The following is a 23481-nucleotide window of genomic DNA, read 5'->3' as shown; positions in this document are numbered from 1 at the left end:
AGAACTTATGAACGACGCAGCATCAATCTGAGGCTACTACGTACCGAGTACTTGCGGCAACGAAAATTACGAACTGCCATCTTTAGTGATGTAATGTCTAATATATTTTCACTATTGTATAGTAATTTAGAATGAATTTCTTCGTTGGCTTCCAGTTCAGAGAAAAATCTTGGCATAGCACAAAAGTTGTTGAAAAATTTAAATCGTTGCAATAAATCGTTAAGCGAACTTGGAGAATATCTATGGTCATGCGCTATCATATCGTTGAAAGATAATGGACCTAGCTTATCTTAGGTTTTGTAGTTGATGGTTTGGGCAGGTGGTTGTGTGTTTGTATGTGATAAGTTTTTTTTTCCGAACAGTAGTGTTGTGGTTAAAGTGATTGCTCTGTATAACGGCGGCCTGCAGTAGTGATGTTTTGACTGACCCATAACTCAGCGGTCAATGTCATTGAGTGTTTGAAAACAATAGAAAAATGAATAAAGCTATATGTTCAGCAGAAGTCAAATGGCAATTTGTATCGTAGTCGTGTGATGACAGTATATAAATATTTTTTGTGCGAAATTTCATGAAATATAAAAGCAGAATGGATGCGAATTTGAGCAAATTGAATCACTTGCGCATCAGTGACAATACGATTAGCGCCCCTCAAGAAATTGACAGAAGCACTCATAGGGTTGTGGCATCGGAGTCTGGTTATGGGCGTATTGTGCCAAAGTCGGTCGACAGTCAAGGGAAGTCCCTGTCTAGTTCGGCAATGTGTGGTGTTGGTGTTTCTGGAACGCCTGCCGGCTATGAAGTGATGACATCGGGATCAAGATCTCTTCCTTCTAGTTCTGTGGCGTCGCCAATTAAGAGTGCTGGACGTCACCATGACGCTGGTAAACAACGTTCTGTCGGTGCCATAGAAAGTTTTGTTGTTGAAGGCTCTGGGAATACAAATGTTAAGGCACAGCCAACAGACTATAAAATATATGAAAGAGGCAACATCATTGCAGCATCAAAATTTGCAACTCCAAAACAGGTTGAAACAATAGCCTCACTCTCAGGTACCAAGACAGAAACTTCGGCTCCCATGCGAACTCCCCAGAGTACTGATAATCCTCCATCTGATTCTTGCAAGTATTATGCCACTAATAAATTGACTAGTAGCCCAACCCATAGTCATAGTGGTTCCAGTAAAGATTCACAACAGTCAAACAGCCCTCGCAGTAGCATGGTATGCCCTGGACAAGGATTCGCTAATGTGTCCACACCTTTGTATGAAAATTTGGAATACTACACTTCTGGCCGGAATGTGCCAGCAGGACCTTATTACCATCAGATGTCTCCACACATAGGAAGTTCTCATTCCAGTTTTGGCTCTCAGGACTCGAAGCATTCCAGCCCAAGGGCTAGTATAGCAGAAGGTGTTTTACAGTATGAATCAAATTACCGAAAAGCCCAACCCCAGGTTCCAACTGGTGGTAGGTATGCTTCTCTTTCTGGAGTGTCAAATAAGGAGTATCCTCCCTATGAAGCACCCCCAGTTTATGAGAATATCCAAGACCTCAGTCTGTCAAACGCGCCCTCATTAAGTAAATCTGCTTTAAATTATGAACCAGCAAAGCCAGGGCCTCAAGTGGCAGTTTCTGCAGATCAGAGATTGCATGGGAACCCTTCAACAAAACATTCCTTGAACTTTGTTCCTCCTATGACAGTTGCAAGGCCAGGAGCAACTAGTCCAGCAACATCACAACCCGTTTCACCTAGAACGAACAATCTCCCTCCACCACCACCATACCCTGGTAGTGCAGCATCCAAGGTGGGTGGTGCCATGACCTCAAATTCTCCAGCAGGTCAATCGCAGCTATCAAGTAATGCCAATGTTCCACCTTATTCCAGCAATTCATCGGAGGGTTCTCATAACAATCGTGCCAATATTCCTTCTCGAAACTATGGAAGTAATGCTGCTAATGCTCCACTATCTTCAGGCGAAGCAATACGTACTATGTCACCAAACACAACGTATGTCCCTGCAACATCAAACATTCCATTAGGTGTTCCATCAGCATTGAAATCTAATTTGAAAAATCATACTGGAAATTCTTATTCTGCAACTAGTAAACCAAATGTAAATGGTAACGGTGATTACGTTGTAATGACTGGGAACAGTGGTCAGGTGGCACCAGTACAGCTTGCAACTAGTTATCAGAGGGGCACGTCATCTGGTGTTGCGAATGCAGTATATGTCAGTATGGGACCTTCACCACCAGCTGAAGTTCAGTCTTCAGGCCCACAGAAGCAGCAGAGTAATTCACCAGCAACAAATAAAACAAAACCGCTGATGGGAAAGACACTTTTGCCTTACAGTGTCACACCACCACGACCAATGGTTAGTTATGTTTGTAAAGTGCAGGTGATTTTGTCTTGTAACTACTTTCGTTCAGGGAATGAGACATTTTATTGGATACAGTGATGGGAAGTATTTTGTTTGTGATTGCATACCATGGTTTTGTTAAAGGGTCCAACAGAAGCTGAGAAGAAAATTGAAGAGTTGACACGCCAGTTAGAGGAAGAGATGGAGAAACAAGAAGAAGAAGGGGAGTATTTTGGTAAGTATTAATGCAAAGGGTATTTTGTGCATCAAGAACTAGTAAGAGGTATTTCATTATAATTAACTGTAAAACTTTTTTAGGTACAAACTTTCTTAGTGTGATGGTGAATGGTCGAAAAATCATTATCAAATAGAAACACGTTCAGTTTTGGCAAGCCCTCTGACGACCTTGTTTTACTCAGTGTAAGTCTGTTCTTAGCAGACTTTTATGATAAACTTAAATGTGATGGAAGTGATTAGCAATGTAGATAACAGTTGTGTTACCCACCCGGGGTAACATGATTGCTTCTGTGTGCAGGGTTACACCGGCTCTGTATCAAATCTGCCCCGCAAATTAATGATGAGAGTCTGTGTGCTGGCCTGCCTGGGTGTGGTTTTTAGGTGGTTTCTCATATCCTACTAGGTAAATACTGGACTGGTATACATGTTCCATCTCAGGCAAAAGTTACACAAAAATTTAGAACACCTTCTTATACTTGGCAACAGAATTTAGTCTACACACAGACAGGTTGGAGTACACTGCTTCTGCCCTTGGTGGTGAGTAGGAGACTTATGATCTTAGCTGCATGGGATCCTTAAACACTGAACCAGCTCAGCTGACATTTGTGCTGATATTGGAGTATTAACAGGAGGATGAGATGCCTGTTTTTATGATAGTTGCTGGTCAGGTTACCACTTCCCCACATATCATTTAACTAATGGAAAGACTTACTTTGTGTGTAATACAATTGTCAGCATGTAATACATTTAAAAAAATACACTGCTCGGTACGCAGGGCGTAGTTTTCAAAGCTATGGTCTGATGCATTTTATACCAGTACCTTTCCAAGTATGCCTGTCAGCTTTGCAGTTGAAGACTGAAGAGCTGGGGAAATAACATTAGCGATGTGCTCTTGTGTAACAAAATATTTTCTCTACTCTTAGCTAACATGATTACTGTAATTACATGGTCTTTGTGGAAATTATTCACTTGATGCTTATCAGGAAGGAAAATGTGTTTTCCCTTGAGAGCATGTATCTAGTACTAAGACCAATGTTTTTGCATTATGTACTTTGGTGGTAAAGACAATTTGTGTGCATTGTCACTATAGTATGGAAGGGAGGATATGCTTGCTATTAAAACAGAGAAAGAGAGAGAGTGAGAGTGAGTGAGTGACTGTGTCTGTGTTTATTGGGCAGCAGAGTAGTTGTAATCGTAGTTTATTTGGCCAGAGGTCTGATATAGGATCTGTCATCTCAATATGGAGAAAACATAAGTCATACACACAGATATACACACCTATTTAACGAGGCAAGGACATGTAATATATTGTGACCTGCTTGAAAGAACTATCCTGGCATTTGGTTGAAGTGATTTAGGAAAACATAAACTGTGCTGGCTGAGCAGAGCATGAGCCTCAAGCCTCCCAAAACAGAGACTGGTATCTTAACAAATCCCCCTGCTCATTCAATTAGACATAACATACAAGTTTCTTAAATTTGTAAATGAGGTGGGTCAAAAGCCACTACTCATTATAACCCATTGAAAACGACTTGTTTGTTTGTGATAATTATAAACACCAGAGTTCACTGTTAAATGTTTTTCAGATAATTATTGATAGAAATGCCAGATTGCACTGCTGTTAAATCAGATATCTGTGGCATTGTTCATCGTTGATTCTAATCTGTTGTGGAGGTGTTTCCTAATGAAAAAAAGAGGTATTTGTGGGCAGGTTATTAGAAACTCAGGGCCAACAAAAATGCCATACAGATCTCCTAACCATACACCAATGGATTTCTTCTTTTATGATTATGTTATAAAGTGTATGCTACCCAAAATCACAAATTGAGGACTTGAAGGAAGCAATCTACAAATCTTTTTAAGTGTCCGATTCCATCCGTCTGCTTTGACCCACAATGTCATCAGTATGGTGGAAATGACTATTCTAAACATCTCCAGTATAGTGGCTATGACATCACTAAATACACATGGCAACAAATATGAAAATACATGTAAATAAGAAAATAACATCTCCCTCCAAAAATACAATTAAACTAACAAGACAACTGCGGGATATTGGGGGTTTTTAGGGTGAAGACAAGCTAAATATAACCATGCACACACCATGATCTCAAAACACAACATGACGAACAAAAAGAGAGAGAGAGAGAGAAAAGAATTACAACTTTCTGCTACACCAACAAAAATCTGCAGGAATCGGACACTTCCCTTGACCTATATAAGTCGACCACAGGTGACAATACCAAAACACCAATACCTACAACTAAAACTATGAAAATTGGAATCGGACATTTCCCTTGACCTATATAGGTCAACTACAGATGATGATGATACCAAAACACCAATACCTACAACTAAAACTACGAAAATTGGAATCTGGCATTTCTCTTGACCTATCGATTCTGATAAAGTACCATGGAAACAAATATGCTTAAGTGCCCCAGGTCATCTAAATAATCCTGTAGCTTCAATGAAGTGTTCAGCTATTTCAGTTGTTTGTTTCGTGTTAAGTTAGTTTACGATGGGGTAGGGACTCTTGGCCCACTCTGAATACTTGTAACAAAGTTAGCTTAATGGCATGAAAAATAATTACTCTCTTTTCGTATAGTCCCTCCATATTTTCCCCACAAATGACTTTAAGGACATGACCATGCTGTCACACTTCAGTTACATTTCCATTTCTGCACTTCGATCTGTTTGAAAAACTGAGGCAACTTCGCCTCATTATGATCATAAAAATTGTGAGACATGAGTATTGTACAACAGCAATCCCATTTTTATTATTATTAATAATTCCTGTCTGAGTTCTCCTGGTAAATTTTAATTTTATCGTATGTATTAACTAAGAGAACAACAAAAACAATCAATTATTGATAAAAAAGTCTACTCACCAAGCGGAAGTGGAACACACATATAAAAGACTGTCGTGATTGGAAAGCTTTCGGAGCTCGTGGCTCCTTCTTCAGGCAGAAAAGTTGAAGGGGAAGGAAGACAGGTGAAGAAAAAGGACTGGAAAGGTCTACGAAAAGCGGTAGTTTTTGGGAAAGTCACCCAGAACTGCAGATCAGGGGAGGCTTACCATCTTCTTGTCCTGTATGGTAGGTCTACCCTGACTTGCGGTTCTGGGGACTTTCCCAAAATCTACCCCTTTTCCTAGACCTCTCCAGTCCTTTTCCTTCACCCTTCACCCTTCTTCCTTCCCCTTCAACCTTTCTGCCTGAAGGAGGAGCTGCTGGCTCCAAAAGCTTTCCAATTACAACCATCTTATATGTGTGTGTTCTTCTGCCATTGGTGAGTAGATTTTTTTATCTATCCAATCAAGTAATTGTATTAACTAAGAGGTATGCTTTAATTGCCTTTTTAAGTAAATGTGTTTTAGATCTCTTGTGACTCCTTGGGAAAGTTGTAACACGCCTTTAATCTCTAGAAGAAAATGCTGTTTAGAACTTTCCATTTGGCTTTTGTTGAGAAATCTAAGTCCAAACTGACTCTTGTTCCATCATCATGCAGAGAACTATTTGTGATGTACGTACTAATGTTTTATTGATATGCACTACAGGGTGGTAAGTGCACATCAAGAATACCGGAAATACGGAAGCGTCCGATCCCGCCCGTCTGCTTTGACCCATGACGTCACAAATATGGCGGAAACAAAAACAAATACACACACTTTCCACAAGAAGCCTAATGACACTAACGGGACAAGCGCGGGAAATGGGGTGTTTTGGGTGGGGGGGGGGGGCAAACTAAATATAAACAAATTTAGACGCGTTGCGTAGCTACAACGTGTAAGTGAAGACAGCCATGCATGAATACCCACCCACCTCCCCAGGGGTCGTAACCCCTGCAACCCATAGAAGATAAAGATGCTTCAGTAGCTGATTAGTGTTTTTTGTCTTTAAAAAAAAAAAAAAAAATCTCACGGGATAGAACGAACAGATCAGAAAGATAAATATAATAAACTAAAACAGAAATTGGAGGAAACAGATAATTAAAATAAGTAATAAGTGTATTTAAATTTTAAAAAAAATCTCACGAGATACAACGAACAGATCAGAAAAGTAAATAAAATAAGATAAAACAGAACTGGAGACAGCCACACTCAAACCAAACTCCGCACCGTCATGACGTCACACACGACAACACCCTTACGTCACGGGTCAAAACCAACGCGTGGGATCGGACGCTTCAGTCGACCCAGAATACCTACCAAACTTTTTAAAAATAATTTCTTGCAATGGGCTCAGCTACAACTTTGTTATTATTCTCATGGATATTTTCTGCTTTTTGAAAATTGCCTTCATATTTTTTTGCATTTTATCCTCAGAAAAGAATTCTATTTGCTAAGAATTGAGTGTACATAGGAATAATGTCACCAAGAGGCACTGATGATATGTTCCTAAGGGCATGACATGCTGATGAGTCACTTCCCAATATCTTCACCCTGTTCGCCACATAGCCTATAGATTTATAAGTTATGTTTAATGTCATAGTGTTGTTTTCCCTCTTAAAGCTGAAATTCCTGCTATTTTTCTTTATGTTCAATGTTAACGTATATATGGGAATGCAAGATTTTTGATAAATTTGTTTGATGGAATATTCTCATATTGTCAGCCGTGTCGTGGCATTGTCTTGTTGCAACGTTTAGAGTTTCCTACTCTTCATTGTTTTGGGTTCATGTCCAGTTTGTTCCTTTGTAGCCACTGGACCACAGACTCATCCTGAGAGCCCAATGGGTGGACTAGTTGTGTGCCTCCAGTAGAGATGTTGCAGCCAGTCATGGCCATTATGATGTAGAAGCACAACATAAGAAATAAATAACTTTTTTTGCTAAATGATTAAAATCAGGAACATGCTTTGATTAGTCAAAGACCAACAAGGAGTATGGGCATATGACGTCTATAGCATCTCTTGTGAGTGTGGCACTTAGTACATCAGCCAGACACTGCTGTGTGTCTCGCAGCACTGTTCAGAACATTTTAGGAGCATTTGCCTCAGCCATACCAACAAGTCTGCAACATTGTAACAGAGCATCTGCATATGTCCTCCACAAACCTCTGTATGGTGCATGCCGGAGGGCATCAAGCACCACTACTAGTCATTTCCTTTCCTTTTCCACTCTCAGGTAGAGTGAGAGAAAAGTGGCTATCCGTAAGCCTCCGTATGAGCCCTGATTTGGTATATTTGTGATCATTATGGGAAATGCATGTTGGTTCAGTAGAATCGACCTGCACTTGGCCTCAAATGCCAGTTCTCTAAGTTTCACAAAAGTGCCTCATGAAAAGAGTGTCATCTTCACTCTGAGAACTCTTACTTTAGTTCATGAGGCATCTCCATAATACTTGTGTACTGATTGAACCTACCAGTAACAAATCTAGCAGCACACCTCTTAATTCCTTTCATGTCTTCCTTTAATCAGACTTGGTAGCATTCCCAAACACTCAAGCAATACTCGAGAATAGGTAACAGCAGTAGTGTTCTATAAGCTGTCTCAGGTATAGAGAGCTACACTTTCCTAAAGTTCTCCTAAAAAAATGAAGTTGTGGATTCACCTTCCTTACTACCAACCTGAGGTGCTCATTCCATTTCATATCTGTTTGCAACACTATGCCTAGGTATTTAGTCAACATGACTGTGTCAAGCAGCACACTACTAATGCTGTATTTGAACATTACAGGATTGTTTTTCCTACTCACCTGAATTAATTTATATTTTTCTACATTCAGAGTAAGCTGTGATTCACCACAACAACTAGTCATTCAACGAAGACACCTTCCTGTAAACTATAGCATTATCAGCAAACAGCAGTAAATTGCTGATCACACTGTATATTGGATTATTTGTGTATATAGAGAATAAGAGTGGTACTATCACACACCCCTGGGGCACTCCTGATAATACATTTGTCTCTGGTGAACATGCGCTGTCGAGGACAATGTACTCAATTCTAGTACTTAAAAAGCCTTCAAGCCACTCCATATCTGGGGCCCTAATTCATGTGCTGGGACTTTGTCCTCAGTCTGCAGTGGAGCACTATGTCAAATGTTTTCTGGAAATGTAGGAATATGGAATTTGCCTGTTGCCCTCCATAAACAAAGGTCATATGTTTGGTTTTGAAAAGACAGAGGTTCATATGGGTTCTGGAATTCAGTCATCAAAGAGGCTGCGGAAATAAGAGTACATGATGATCTTGTCAATCAGTCCAGTGATTTCCAGTTAAGCTCCACATGATCTGCGGCATTAGCAGAAATATGTTACGAATGCTCTGATGTGAAAGCGATGGTGGCAGAGAGCGGGACAGATAGGCAGTGCCAGTACTTGGCGCCTAGACTCCCTCCACCCAACCAAGGGGCCCTGCACCATCGGCTATGAAATCTATTCTGCAGGCACATAATTGGCCCTCCTGGTGGGCCCTTGGCAGAAGAGTCTGTGATCCACTAGCAATAAAGGAACAAACTGAACACTTTGGCTGAAGGTGACAATTGGGCAACTCATTGAAACATTGCACCAAGACAATGCCACAACTTTGCTGATGACCCAAGACATTTAATCAATACTCCCCACTTGTACACATCATTGAGGTTTTCAGATGCCTTTTCAGCTAGGAGTTCTCATTTTGTATCAGTGACTATGATGTTGCTGTCATCAGCAAAGAGAAGTTGTTACTGTGTCTTATTTTGCCTAGAATATCAGTGACATATATAAAGAACAAAATTGGTCCTAATATACTTCCCTGTAGAACACCAAGTTAATGTTTTGAGTATGATAATTGTTTAAATAAACTTTTGACTTCATCAAGTGATGGCTATTTCTACCTTTTGCACTCATTTTTAACCGTACGTTAACAGAACTTTACAGACAATTGCACCAGTAACCTTAGACAGTTCTAAAAAAGTGCCTGTAATGCAGTCATCCCTATGAAAAGCTTTAAGTACCACTTTTGTGTAGTTCTTTCTTCCATCCTTGTTGAAATGGAAGTGATATTGCTTCTGACTAAAACAGGAGATACGTGAATTTAAAACTGATTGGATTTTACAAGTGTTCAGGGGTGGTACAAGAAGGGTAAATCTTTCAATTTGAGATAAGGGATCCTGATCTGGGAATGATTGATGCAAAAGTTATAAGTGAAAATCGTTCTGATACCTCTGACATTGGCGCTCTTCTATTGCAAATTCTTTAATTTCCATATTTTGGGAGGTGGTAGTATGGACCAAAACTAGAAGAGAAAAAAGCCCAGTAAACATGAGCTCTAAAATGCATACTTTAAGAGCTACAAGCACTTGTTTGTCTTTGCTGCAGTGTAACACAGTTCTCTTATTGAAACAGATGCTTACAGCTCTTAAGGTATGCAGTTTAGAATCCATGTTTACTGGACAATTTTTTCTTGTTTTGGTCCATACTACCTTCTCCCAAAGTTCGGAAATCAAAATGCTTATAGTAAAAGAGGTACTCTGTCAGAGGTATGAGAATTATTTTCGCTTATAACTTTCGACTCAGTCACTTCTGGACTAGAGTTCCTTACCTCACATTGTTACATTTATCCTTCTCTGTCATCCCTGAAATTTTGTTTAGTCATTGTGGAGTCACCCTGTATGTCACTATGAAGAAGAATTCACATTAGTGATCAAACTTATTACTTCTGGATTGTTGAGACTAATTTTGTGCAGTTAAATGACTGTAGGTCTTTCATCTGGTTATATGTATGCTCAGATGCATTCACTTTAATTCAAATTTACAGACGTGTCGGCAGCAACATGAGATTGGTCCTATTATGCAACAGTTCCCAGAATAAAATATATCTAGTCCTGGGGAAAAATTATGAACTTACACAAAACAGTGAAACTAGGCTGAAAAATTATGCCTTACTGAAGTTGAACACAGAAATAAAGGAAGATTTTTCACCAGCATATGTTCTTTTTATGTTTCATGTGTGAGTCTGGACAACTAACACCGAGTGAGATGACTTGTTGATCAAGACCTAATATTCAGGAGAAATGTCTGGTCATCCAGGTACTACCTTTGCTGGTTCTACTGAAGTGATCTCAGACAGATGATCCAATTGTTCTTTCGTTGAAGCTACCATAATGCAGAACACTTATACCGTGTGATGACAGATGTAATTGGAAGTTTAAAGCTGGAAGCCAGAAAGTGTGATGAAGAGGAACATGGAGATAGGTGGAAAACAGTGTTGTGGAATATAAGAATGTTTTTAGTTTTGTGCACTAGAAGGGATGGCAGCAGGGGAAAGAAAGGGAAGAATCAGTGAAACTGTAAGAGAGGAGACTCTAAAGGTGGAAGTAATCTAAGGAAAGTTTTTCAAAGAAGTTTTATAAGAAAGCAAAAGTGAGGAGAATCTGAAGTTCAGAAAAACTATGAATAGAATAGCAACAGAAAAGGCTGCTGCTGCTTCTGACGACGATGACGACAGTGATGATGGAGGAGCAGAGGAAGAAAGACAAGAGATAGTGAAGGATCAAACTGTAGAAATTGCAGGAGCATAGAGTAGGCTGGAGACTCGGTTCCCGTCTGTGCATACCAGAACATCTTATATAAGACCAGTGTACATACGCACATCTCTTTCACCAGAAGTTGAGGGTATTGATAGTGTTCTAAGCAGTGTGCTCCCCAATTTGGTGCTGACATTTGGTCATTCATCTGAGTTAATAATTGGTTGTTTGTCATCCTCCTTGTAATAGTGCCTAGAGTTGCTTTAGAGATTTTCTCAGCCTGCAAACATCTTGGTTGAATATGTTTAAGATGGCATTGTCATAAATTTGATATTCGATAAGTATTTTTATTGTTAAATGTGGTCATTTCCTTATGAAACTGTCAAATTATTTTAATTTTATTTACGACAATTTTATATAGTACCTTGTTTGATAATTATGTGAAGCTTTGGCCCCATCCCCCATCAAATATTTTTATTGTGTTTGTGGCACAGTTAGCTGAATGGTCAGCTTGTCTGTCATATCAAGAACCCAGGTTTAATTTTCATTACTGCCAAGAATTTTTCTGTGATGGGGGGAGTAAATGGGACACCCTCTGTCATGTGAGGACAATTGAGCAGGTGCTTGAATAAGAAGTAGTGGTTTGATGGTTTGGAAAGCTGACAGTGACTGGAAGATCAATGACATGAAAAACTGCTCCTCCATTTTGCATCCAAATGACCTCCATTGAAGAGGATGAAATGGCAGCTTGTCAGCATGGTGTAGTTCTTAGGGCTTGAGTGCAAAGTTTACTTTTTAGACGTACAGTAATGTAGATCTATAACTGGCTAGAAATTTTGTCAGCAGGTGATCAAATAAACGGTGAAAAATTTTAAATTCTTAAGACTGAAGGCCCCCCCATGAACCATGGACCTTGCCGTTGGTGGGGACGCTTGCGTGCCTCAGCGATACAGATGGCCGTACCGTAGGTGCAACCACAACGGAGGGGTATCTGTTGAGAGGCCAGACAAACGTGTGGTTCCTGAAGAGGGGCAGCAGCCTTTTCAGTGGTTTCAGGGGCAACAGTCTGGATGATTGACTGATCTGGCCTTGTAACATTAACCAAAACGGCCTTGCTGTGCTGGTACTGCGAACGGCTGAAAGCAAGGGGAAACTACAGCCGTAATTTTTCCCGAGGACATGCAGCTTTACTGTATGATTAAATGATGATGGCGTCCTCTTGGGTAAAATATTCCGGAGGTAAAATAGCCCCCCATTCGGATCTCCGGGCGGGGACTACTCAAGAGGACGTCGTTATCAGGAGAAAGAAAACTGGCATTCTACGGATCGGAGCGTGGAATGTCAGATCCCTTAATCAGGCAGGTAGGTTAGAAAATTTAAAAAGGTAAATGGATAGGTTAACATTACATATAGTGGGAATTAGTGAAGTTCGGTGGCAGGAGGAACAAGACTTTTGGTCAGGTGATTACAGGGTTATAAATACAAAAGCAAATAGGGGTAATGCAGGAGTAGGTTTAATAATGAATAAAAAAGTAGGAATGCGGGTTAGCTACTACAAACAGCATAGTGAACGCATTATTGTGGCCAAGATAGACACAAAGCCCATGCCTACTACAGTAGTACAAGTTTATATGCCAACTAGCTCTGCAGATGATGAAGAAATTGATGAAATGTATGACGAGATAAAAGAAATTATTCAGGTAGTGAAGGGAGACGAAAATTTAATAGTCATGGGTGACTGGAATTCGTCAGTAGGAAAAGGGAGAGAAGGAAACATAGTAGGTGAATATGGATTGGGGGGAAGAAATGAAAGAGGAAGCCGCCTTGTAGAATTTTGCACAGAGCATAACTTAATCATAGCTAACACTTGGTTCAAGAATCATAAAAGAAGGTTGTATACCTGGAAGAATCCTGGAGATACTAAAAGGTATCAGATAGATTATATAATGGTAAGACAGAGATTTAGGAACCAGGTTTTAAATTGTAAGACATTTCCAGGGGCAGATGTGGATTCTGACCACAATCTATTGGTTATGAACTGTAGATTGAAACTGAAGAAACTACAAAAATGTGGGAATTTAAGGAGATGGGACCTGGATAAACTGAAAGAACCAGAGGTTGTACAGAGTTTCAGGGTGACCATAAGGGAACAATTGACAGGAATGGGGGAAAGAAATACAGTAGAAGAAGAATGGGTAGCTTTGAGGGATGAAATAGTGAAGGCAGCAGAGGATCAAGTAGGTAAAAAGACGAGGGCTAATAGAAATCCTTGGGTAACAGAAGAAATGTTGAATTTAATTGATCAAAGGAGAAAATATAAAAATGCAGTAAATGAAGCAGGCAAAAAGGAATACAAACGTCTCAAAAATGAGATCGACAGGAAGTGCAAAATGGCTTAGCAGGGATGGCTAGAGGACAAATGTAAGGATGTAGAGGCTTGTCTCACTAGGGGTAAGATAGATACTGCCTACAGGAAAATTAAAGAGACCTTTGGAGAGAAGAGAATCACTTGTATGAATATCAAGAGCTCAGATGGAAACCCAGTTCTAAGCAAAGAAGGGAAGGCAGAAAGGTGGAAGGAGTATATAGAGGGTTTATACAATGGCGATGTACTTGAGGACAATATTATGGAAATGGAAGAGGATGTAGATGAAGATGAAATGGGAGATAAAATACTGCGTGAAGAGTTTGACAGAGCACTGAAAGACCGGAGTCGAAACAAGGCCCCGGGAGTAGACAACATTCCATTAGAACTTTTGATGGCCTTGGGAGAGCCAGTCATGACAAAACTCTACCATCTGGTAAGCAAGATGTATGAGACAGGCGAAATACCCACAGACTTCAAGAAGAATATAATAATTCCAATCCCAAAGAAAGCAGGTGTTGACAGATGTGAAAATTACCGAACTATCAGTTTAATAAGTCACAGCTGCAAAATACTAACGCGAATTCTTTACAGACGAATGGAAAAACTAGTAGAAGCGGACCTCGGGGAAGATCAGTTTGGATTCCGTAGAAAAGTTGGAACACGTGAGGCAATACTAACCTTACGACTTATCTTAGAAGAAAGATTAAGAAAAGGCAAACCTACGTTTCTAGCATTTGTAGGCTTAGAGAAACCTTTTGACAACGTTAACTGGAATACTCTCTTTCAAATTCTGAAGGTAGCAGGGGTAAAATACAGGGAGCGAAAGGCTATTTACAATTTGTACAGAAACCAGATGGCAGTTATAAGAGTCGAGGGGCATGAAAGGGAAGCAGTGGTTGGGAAAGGAGTGAGACAGGGTTGTAGCCTCTCCCCGATGTTATTCAATCTGTATATTGAGCAAGCAGTAAAGGAAACAAAAGAAAAATTCGGAGTAGGTATTAAAATCAATGGAGAAGGAATAAAAACTTTGAGGTTCGTCGATGACATTGTAATTCTGTCAGAGACAGCAAAGGACTTGGAAGAGCAGTTGAACGGAATGGACAGTGTCTTGAAAGGAGGATATAAGATGAACATCAACAAAAGCAAAACGAGGATAATGGAATGTAGTCAAATTAAATCGGGTGATGCTGAGGGGATTAGGTTAGAAAATGAGACACTTAAAGTAGTAAAGGAGTTTTGCTATTTAGGGAGTAAAATAACTGATGATGGTCGAAGTAGAGAGGATATAAAATGTAGACTGCCAATGGCAAGGAAATCGTTTCTGAAGAAGAGAAATTTGTTAACATCGAGTATAGATTTAAGTGTCAAGAAGTCGTTTCTGAAAGTATTTGTATGGAGTGTAGCCATGTATGGGAGTGAAACATGGACGGTAAATAGTTTGGACAAGAAGAGAATAGAAGCTTTCGAAATGTGGTGCTACAGAAGAATGCTGAAGATAAGGTGGGTAGATCATGTAACTAATGAGGAGGTATTGAATAGGATTGGGGAGAAGAGAAGTTTGTGGCACAACTTGACTAGAAGAAGGGATCGGTTGGTAAGACATGTTCTGAGGCATCAAGGGATCACAAATTTAGTATTGGAGGGCAGCGTGGAGGGTAAAAATCGTAGAGGGAAACCAAGAGATGAATACACTAAGCAGATTCAGAAGGATGTAGGTTGCAGTAGGTACTGGGAGATGAAGAAGCTTGCACAGGAAAGAGTAGCATGGAGAGCTGCATCAAACCAGTCTCGGGACTGAAGACCACAACAACAACAAGACTGAAGGAAGATCAAAAGCTCTCTTTAGAAGTGTGGTATTAATGTTCTTGTGCAGAAATTAAATGCTATTCTCGTTACTACAGGAATAGTTTCACTGTCCTGACTTTGAGTACAGAAGCTTCTTTACTTTGCATGTTTTCACTCGTATCATTCTATTTTTCTCACTTACCATTCCACATATCACGTGTAGAGTAACACTGCAGCAAAAGTAAATAAATAAAATAAAAATATCTTAACCCAGAAAAGGGCAATCAGAACATCCTTTGGTGTCTGTGAACTTTGTGTAAGCTGTCGTTTTAGCACGTTGGGCTCTAACTGTACCATCCTTTCTTTAACTATTATACAGAAAGGTGTGGTATATTCTCCTCATTTTATTTTCAGAATGTTGCCAGAAGAACAAAAAAAAATTGAGTGATAAAATCAAAATTTTCAAATCTGAGTTGAAAGTTTTGCATTTGGCACACACCTTTTACTATCTACAGGAGTGAGGGTAGCATAGAGTGTTACACTGTAAGTGTATTGACTGTGTAACTGTAGTACTGTAAACCTGTTTTTGCACTTTTTATTATTTCTGGTCTTCCTTTTAGTTTCTGAAATTTTCTTATCAGTTTCTGAATTACACGACGACTTGTCCCTGACCAAGTACCTCAAAGCTCCAATGAATCCTGATCAATAAACTTAAATCAGTGTAAGACTCATTGTACATGTCTTCAAAGGCTCACATCAGCTTTCTCATCTTCATGTATAGCTTTTACCAGTATTCACTTATCAGTTGCCCTTCTATCTCTTGTGGCATTTTATGCTTTCAAGAATGCTAAGTATGGCAGAGCACGTGCTCGCGTTTCCTGTTGGCAATTCTGTATAGATCGGAGGAGGAGATCCATCCACTGTATTGGAATCTGGCTTTTTTATTCTATGACATACCACCTTTTAGCAGTATTTTGTTCTGGTGGACCACGAATGTTGGGTAAAAAGGTTCCAAGCTTTTCTGCTCCAATGTTTTAGTTATAATACCCAAGATGCTCAAAATTCTAAGTTACTCTGTTGGTTCATGTTGATATGTTGGTACTCCCTCAACACCTGTGTCACACTCTGACCAGAGCCTATGATGTTATTCACATATGGAAAATTTAATTCTTTGTGTAGAAAAGTTGCTTTTTAGTCTCTGTAGTACCCATTTCAATTTTTGTTTCTTTTGCTGCCAAAAAGGAGCACTAGTTTAGGGGAGCTAGCCACATTTCACTTACTTTGAATACTTTGATTTAAAAGCAGCAGAATTTTTAGCTCAGCTGTTAACAAATTTGGCATTCTCTGGTTTACATTGTTTGTAACAAGTCATGCTACATGGTAGTTACAAAATTCTTGTTGAAATTTAATTTAAAATTGTTGACAAGATTATTGTTTTAGGGTTTGTATGTCTGTAATTGCCGAGGCTGCCAGACGCAGTGGTTGTGTGAGTGTGAGTAGAGTTTGTGTGTGTGTGTGTGTGTGTGTGTGTGTGTGTGTGTGTGTGTGTGTGTGTGTTTTTAATGCAGAAGGAGGCCTTTTGGCCAAAAGCTTAACTTGTCAGCAATCTTTTTGTCGTGCCTGTCTGTAACTCAGCATCTCCGCTATATGGTGAGTAGCAATCTATTCTTTTCATAATATTGCCATTATTCCATACTCGATTTTCCACTGTTTGAGTGAATGGAAGTCAGGCATTTGGCTTCATTACAAAATTCACTTAAGCATTGCTGCATCATATGTTATTTTGAATGGACGACGTAACAATATACTTGATTGATATGAATAGATGTGTTAAGTAACTCACTCTCTGTGGGTTTCTCATATGGTTCTACACATCAGTTTTCTTTACGTATATTTAGGGTTAGTGTCACTATTCCAAATACGGACTTGTTAGGAACATTTCCGAATGTGCTAATAATAATGATCAGTACTCCGAATACTGATTTCGTAGGAGTATTTTGGAATGTGTTAATATTAATGACAGACTTTTTTCACACGACTTATGATTGTGTCTTATTGTAACAGTCATTGATTGATTGATAGTAAAAGTATAAAAATAATTTGTGAATGAGGATATGTCATACTTCTCTGAAGCACAACTAAAAATGGCTCTGATAGAATATACAGTGGTAGAAGCAAAGGTAACATAGACCAGCGACAGGAGTTGAATGGTTAGTGCTTGATAGACATGCGGGGGCAACCTTTGCACCTGAGTGTTTCGCAAGGCCTTTCAGGCAAGGCTCTGAGAGCGGCAGTGGTATAGGGACAGACAAGAACGCTTCGTGGATTGTGTAAAGAATACCACATTAAAGGGTTTTGAGGTGGATTTTTCTTATCTTAGTGTCCAACGAAAGATTGAGAGTATCAGTGTGTGTTATTGAATGTGGGTAATATTTCCTATAGAAGCACAAGCAGTGTCATCTCCCAACTTCTCAGGCTTAAAATGATTGACTGTGTGTCACTCAGATACCAGACATCAATTTTCACCCTTTGCTGAAGCCTGCAGTCGTCTATTTATTTTTCTGACACTAAAATTTCTGAAATCTTTGTTGTAATGTATCCCACAATATCGGGGGTATATCGCATGTTTATCTTAACTCCTTAACAATTGATATTTTTCCAAATTATATTCCATGAAATAATATTTCTTTTTAATGAAGGACATCTCATAATGAATGACATTACACATAGACATATCAAGATAGCTTTTAAACCTAAAAATAATGATTTACAATATTTTGAAGAGCACCAATACTAAAATCTCAAGTATGCTCATGGATTGGACTTTGACTGAAATATCCTAAAATTTGAAGTCATTTTTTAGTTTCTGTGTAGCTATCAAGTCTTAACCACAAACTTCAAAATGGTTTCCTGTGAACATAAATATTGAACAAGCTGCTCTTGTATTTATCCCGTACCACCGGCAAGCACTTGTCACTCAACTGATGAACTGTCATCAGTTTCAGCCTCTAAGAAAGTAACATCACATTCTTCTACACTTTCTGAATCGGTAAGTTGAAAGTCAAACCCAGGATCACTATAGCTATCCTTTTTTGAAAGTATTGCTGAAACAGCAATACAGGAGAGAGGCTGAAAACATGTGTTTTGTTTTGGAGTATCTGAAGCTGCACACAGTAAAGAAAATATCTTGTGGCAACTATCTCAACCAAAACACAACAGCCAGGCTAAAAATGTAGGTCCAGATGCTCTCTAGCAGCTGAACACTTAACTATCAGTGCTAAAATTGATGTAAGTGGGGTTTTATTTTTTTGAAGATCTGTTCTTAAATTGCCCAAGTACATGTAGGATTTTAAATTTCTGGCATAATAATAAAAACACATAACTTGGGGTTATATGTTAAGGGGTTGAACTGTTGATAAAAATTTTTTGACTTCTCCAGATTAATGCAAGCTGTTGTTGGGGTTTTCAGCCTGATACTGGTTTGATGCAGCTCCCCATGCTAGTCGATCCTGTAATAGCCTCTTCATTTCTACTAAGTTACTGCAACCTACATCCATTTGAACCTACTTAATGTATTCAAGCCTCCGTCTTCTCCTACATCCCCTGCACCTCCACTCACCCTCCACCCCCACCCCACCTCCTGACCCACCCTACACTCTTACCTACTTACTTCCATAACCAAACTGAAAGTTTTGTGGTGCCCCAGGATGTGCCCTACCAAGTGATCCCTTCTTTCAGTCAAGTTGTGCCATAACTTGCTTTCTTTCCCAGTTTATTGAGTATTTTATATTCATATACCTCAGATTCCTCTTCATGTGTGTGGCACTAGTATTTTGAATGAGTTAAATGTCGATTACATACAACATAACACACTTAAATTACAAAAATACTTGAAGAGAAAATAAAAACACAATACTAAAACAAAACAGAAGCAAAGTGTAAAAAAAGACATCGCGTACGGATCAGCACATGTTGTACAGCACATAACAAACAAACAGTAAAAATATATCTAAAAACAAAGATGATGTGACTTACGAAACGAAAGCGCTGGCAAGTTGATAGACACACAAACATACACACAAAATTCAAGCTTTCGCAACCAACGGTTGCTTCATCAGGAAAGAGAGAAGGAGAGGGAAAGACGAAAGGATGTGGGTTTTAAGGGAGAGGGTAAGGAGCCATTCCAATCCCAGGAGCGGAAAGACTTACCTTTGGGGGAAAAAAGGACAGGTATACACTCGCATACACACACATTTCCATCCGCACATACACAGACACAGGCATTACCCTCTCCCTTAAAACCCACATCCTTTCGTCTTTCCCTCTCCTTCTCTCTTTCCTGATGAAGCAACCGTTGGTTGCGAAAGCTTGAATTTTGCGTGTATGTTTGTGTGTCTATCAACCTGCCAGCACTTTCGTTCGGTAAGTCACATCATCTTTGTTTTTAGATATATTTTTCCCACGTGGAATGTTTCGCTCTATTATAAACAGGAAAAATATATGCATAAAAAGTCTGTTATGTCTCTGTCGAACAGCTGAGCACTTCTTCATTAGTTAATTGATCTACCCATCTGATATTCAGCGTTAGATTTTAAAAGTTCTGTTACCTTCTTGTCTGAACTGTTTGTTGTTGTTGTTGTTGTTGTTGTTGTTGTCGTTGTTGTGGTCTTCAGTCATGAGACGGGTTTGATGCAGCTCTCCATGTTACTCTGTCCTGTGCAAGCTTCTTCATCTCCCAATACCTACAGCAACCCACATCCTTCTGAATCTGCTTAGTGTATTCATCTCTTGGTCTCCCTCTACGATTTTTACCCTCCACTATGCCCTCCAATACTAAATTGGTGATCCCTTGATGCCTCAGAACGTGTCCTACCAACTGATCCCTTCTTCTTGTCAAGTTGTGCCACAAACTCCTCTTCTCCCCAATTCTATTCAATACCTCCTCATTAGTTATGTGATCTACCCATCTAATCTTCAGCATTCTTCTGTAGTGAACCGTTTATCATCCTCATTTCATTACCATACAGGGCTACATTCTAGACAGAAAAAAAAACTTCATAACCCATTAGTTGAAAGTAGATGTTGATATTATATGTTAACAAACTTTTTTTTCAGGAATGCTTTTCTTTTATTACCAGTTTGCATTTTTGGGATATACCTTGTAATATCACACGAGGTAATAAGGTTACCATTTCAGAAATTAGTCGTGTATAGTACATGGAAACCTACTTGTCTTAATAGGAACACATAGAAAATGTTGCGGGGAAGGCTAACCAAAGACTGCGTTTTATTGGTAGAACACTTAGAAAATGTAACAGACCTTCTAAGGAGACTGCCTACACTACGCTTGTCCGTCCTCTTCCAGAATACTGCTGTGCAGTGTGGGATCCTTACCGGATAGGACTGACGGAGTACATCGAAAAAGTTCAAAGAAAGGCAGCACATTTTGTATTATCGCGAAATATGGGAGAGAGTGTGTCACAGAAATGATACAGGATTTGGGATAGAAATCATTAAAAGAAAGGCGTTTTTCGTTGTGACTGAATCTTCTCACGAAATTGCAATCACCAACCTTCTCCTCCGAATGCTAAAATATTTTGTTGACACCGACCTACATAGGGAGGGACGATCTCTACGATAAAATAGGGAAATCAGAGCTCGTACAGAAAGATATAGATGTTCATTCTTCCAGCGTGCTATATGGGATTGGAATAATAGAGAATTGTGAAGGTGGTTCGATGAACCCTCTGACAGGCACTTGAATGTGATTTGCAGAATATCCATGTAGATGTAGATGGGCTCTCCACATTGCAACTGGGATGCTTTTACCTCCACTGTTGTTCTGAGCTCCCTGCTAAATGGAGGCATTGACGAGGCTATCCAGAATGCAACAGCAACCATTCTATTGGCAGCCAACTTAGCAATCCCCTGTTCTTCGGAAGCCCCTCATCGGTAGGTAGTATCTTGGTGGGCCTCAGAAATCTTCGAGGCCATTACAGATTATATGTGGGCTTTCCGATGCCATAAGTGGCATCCATCATTACCTTTAAACGGCTCTGTGCCTCAGTCTGTCCCTTAATAAAATGAGGGAAGCAAGAATGCTGGGATCAATATGTTTCAACTTTTGGACCAAATATGCCTGCTTGGCAGGTTTCGGTGAAGATCAGACACCTCTATGGACAGCAGTCCTCTGCTGATGCACTTGGTATTTCCTTGAATGGTGCTGTTTTCAGTGACCAGACTTCTGCATTATGCTCGAGCCTCTGTGTCTTCAGAACTATCAACCTGCCTTTTTTACCCTTAAACAGCGGATTGAGCGATTGGACTTATCTTTCACTACATGCCTCCTGGAGCCATATAATGCTCCATTCAGTGAATGGGAATTCTTCAGTGCCCTAGCCCTTTGCCCTGTTACAGCCCCAGGGCAGACTTTATCCACAACTCAATGCATAAACACCCATCAGTGGATTGTCACATCAGCTTACTATCTTCAATCATATCTGGAATGAGGATGAGCTCCCATCTCAATGAGGGGAGAGATTCACATCCAGGTACTGAAACTTGAGTAAGCATCCCCTAGAGATGGACAATTATCAACCACTTAGTCTCCCCAATTTGTTCAAGTTATTGCTGCCCAGTCCTGCAGGGCTCTGTATTAAGTGCCCTCCTCTTTTTAGTAACAATCAACAGTCTAGCAGCAACTATGAGATCTTCAGTATCACCCTTCTTGTATGCTGATGATTTTTGCTTTTGCTATTGCTCCTCTAATGTGGGTGTCACTGAGCGCTGACTGCAAGATGCCATTCAAAAGGTGCAGTCATAGTCCCTCACTCACGGCTTTCAGTTTTCTGCCACCAAGACTCGTATCATGCACTTCTGTTGCCATCGTACTGTTCATACAGAACCAGAACTTTACCTCAACAGCCAACTACTTAATGTAGTGGAGACTTATCGCTTTTGGGACTGGTTTTTGATGCCCGGCTGACATGGATTCCCCATCTATGCCAGCTTAACCCTTTTGCGGGCCATGGGGGATATACTTCCCATTCACTTTATTTCTTTACAGCATTTAAGGGAATATGTGTTACCCCTTCTGTACGCTCCTGGCATCTAGTGGCAGTCTTATGCACCAGCTGTAGCTTCTTACCACCAACTCAGGGATATCACCAAGCTTTTGGAAATACGTTTACCACATCTGTCTCTGTGCAACATCTTGTGGTAGAACACTACAACAGGTGTATAAAAACTGCTACAAAAATCAGTTTCTGTTTGTTGTGGAATTACTGCTGTTGTCAGAACACATTGCTTTGCTTCTGCAATATACAATATTGTGACCTGTATCAGCTCATACCTTTATTGTATGATAAAGTTTCTAGGTTTGTTTTCACAGTGTGGTAAGTGAACTTTAATATCAATAACAAATATATTTTTAAATAATGTAAAAGAAAATATAAAATAGAAACAGGAAACACTGTTCTTTTTTATGTGTAATGGCAACACATAACAGCTCGCAAAAGGGAAGCGGGAAATCCATTTACCGCCATATTTGTAATACCTCACAAAAGTGCTGTGCTTGCTGATATATGTACCACCGTAGTCTTTGGTCCTAAATCACAAAACTACAGTTATCAAAAAATAAATAAAGTCAGTTGATCACAATTCTAATAGGATAGCAGAAAAAATTATCTTCAGTGAATTGTTACAAAAAATGTGCCTGCGAAAGGGTTAAGCTAAGGTACTGGCTACACCTTAATACACTTTGTTGTCTCATTAACACCAGCTGAGATGCAGACTGCACTACCCTTCTGCAGCTTTACAAAGCCCTGAGCCTGTTCCGTCTTGATTATGGGAGTCTGGCATATGGTTCGGCATTGCCCTGAGCATTACGGTCACTGGACCCAATATACCACTGTGGAATATGACTTGCAACAGTAGCCTTTCGAACTATACCTGTGAACAGCCTGCTCATGGAGGTTGTTCAAAAATGTTCAAATATGTGTGAAATCGTATGGGACTTAACTGCTAAGGCCATAAGTCCCTAAGCGTACACACTACTTAACCTAAATTATCCTAATGACAAACACACACACCCATGCCACGGAGGACTCGAACCTCCGCCGGGACCAGCCGCGCAGTCCATGACTGCAGCGCCTTAGACCGCATGACTAATCCCAGGCAGCTCGTGGAGGTTGGGGTCCTTCCACTACGGATCAGCTGCCAGCAACAGCTACTCAACTATGCTATACATGTTCGCAGCTCCACTAAGCATCCAAACTACCATGCCC

At 39.9% G+C, this 23481-nt stretch overlaps 1 protein-coding gene across 1 annotated transcript in view; it reads left to right on the top strand.

Moving 5' to 3' along the window:
- The first annotated feature begins 295 nt into the window (after positions 1–295).
- LOC126263666 (LIM domain-containing protein jub) overlaps positions 296–23481 on the top strand; it is a 223281-nt gene continuing 200095 nt past the window's right edge. The window contains exons 1-2 of the mRNA XM_049960773.1: positions 296–2374; positions 2504–2594. Of these exons, the coding sequence (XP_049816730.1) occupies positions 569–2374; positions 2504–2594 (1897 nt within the window). The 5' untranslated portion in view covers positions 296–568. The remainder of the gene's footprint in view (positions 2375–2503; positions 2595–23481) is intronic.

The sequence above is a fragment of the Schistocerca nitens genome, chromosome 6 (assembly GCF_023898315.1).
Source record: "Schistocerca nitens isolate TAMUIC-IGC-003100 chromosome 6, iqSchNite1.1, whole genome shotgun sequence".
NCBI lineage: Eukaryota > Metazoa > Arthropoda > Insecta > Orthoptera > Acrididae > Schistocerca > Schistocerca nitens.
Note: the sequence above shows the minus strand (reverse complement) of the source record. Positions and strands in the feature narration are given on the sequence as shown.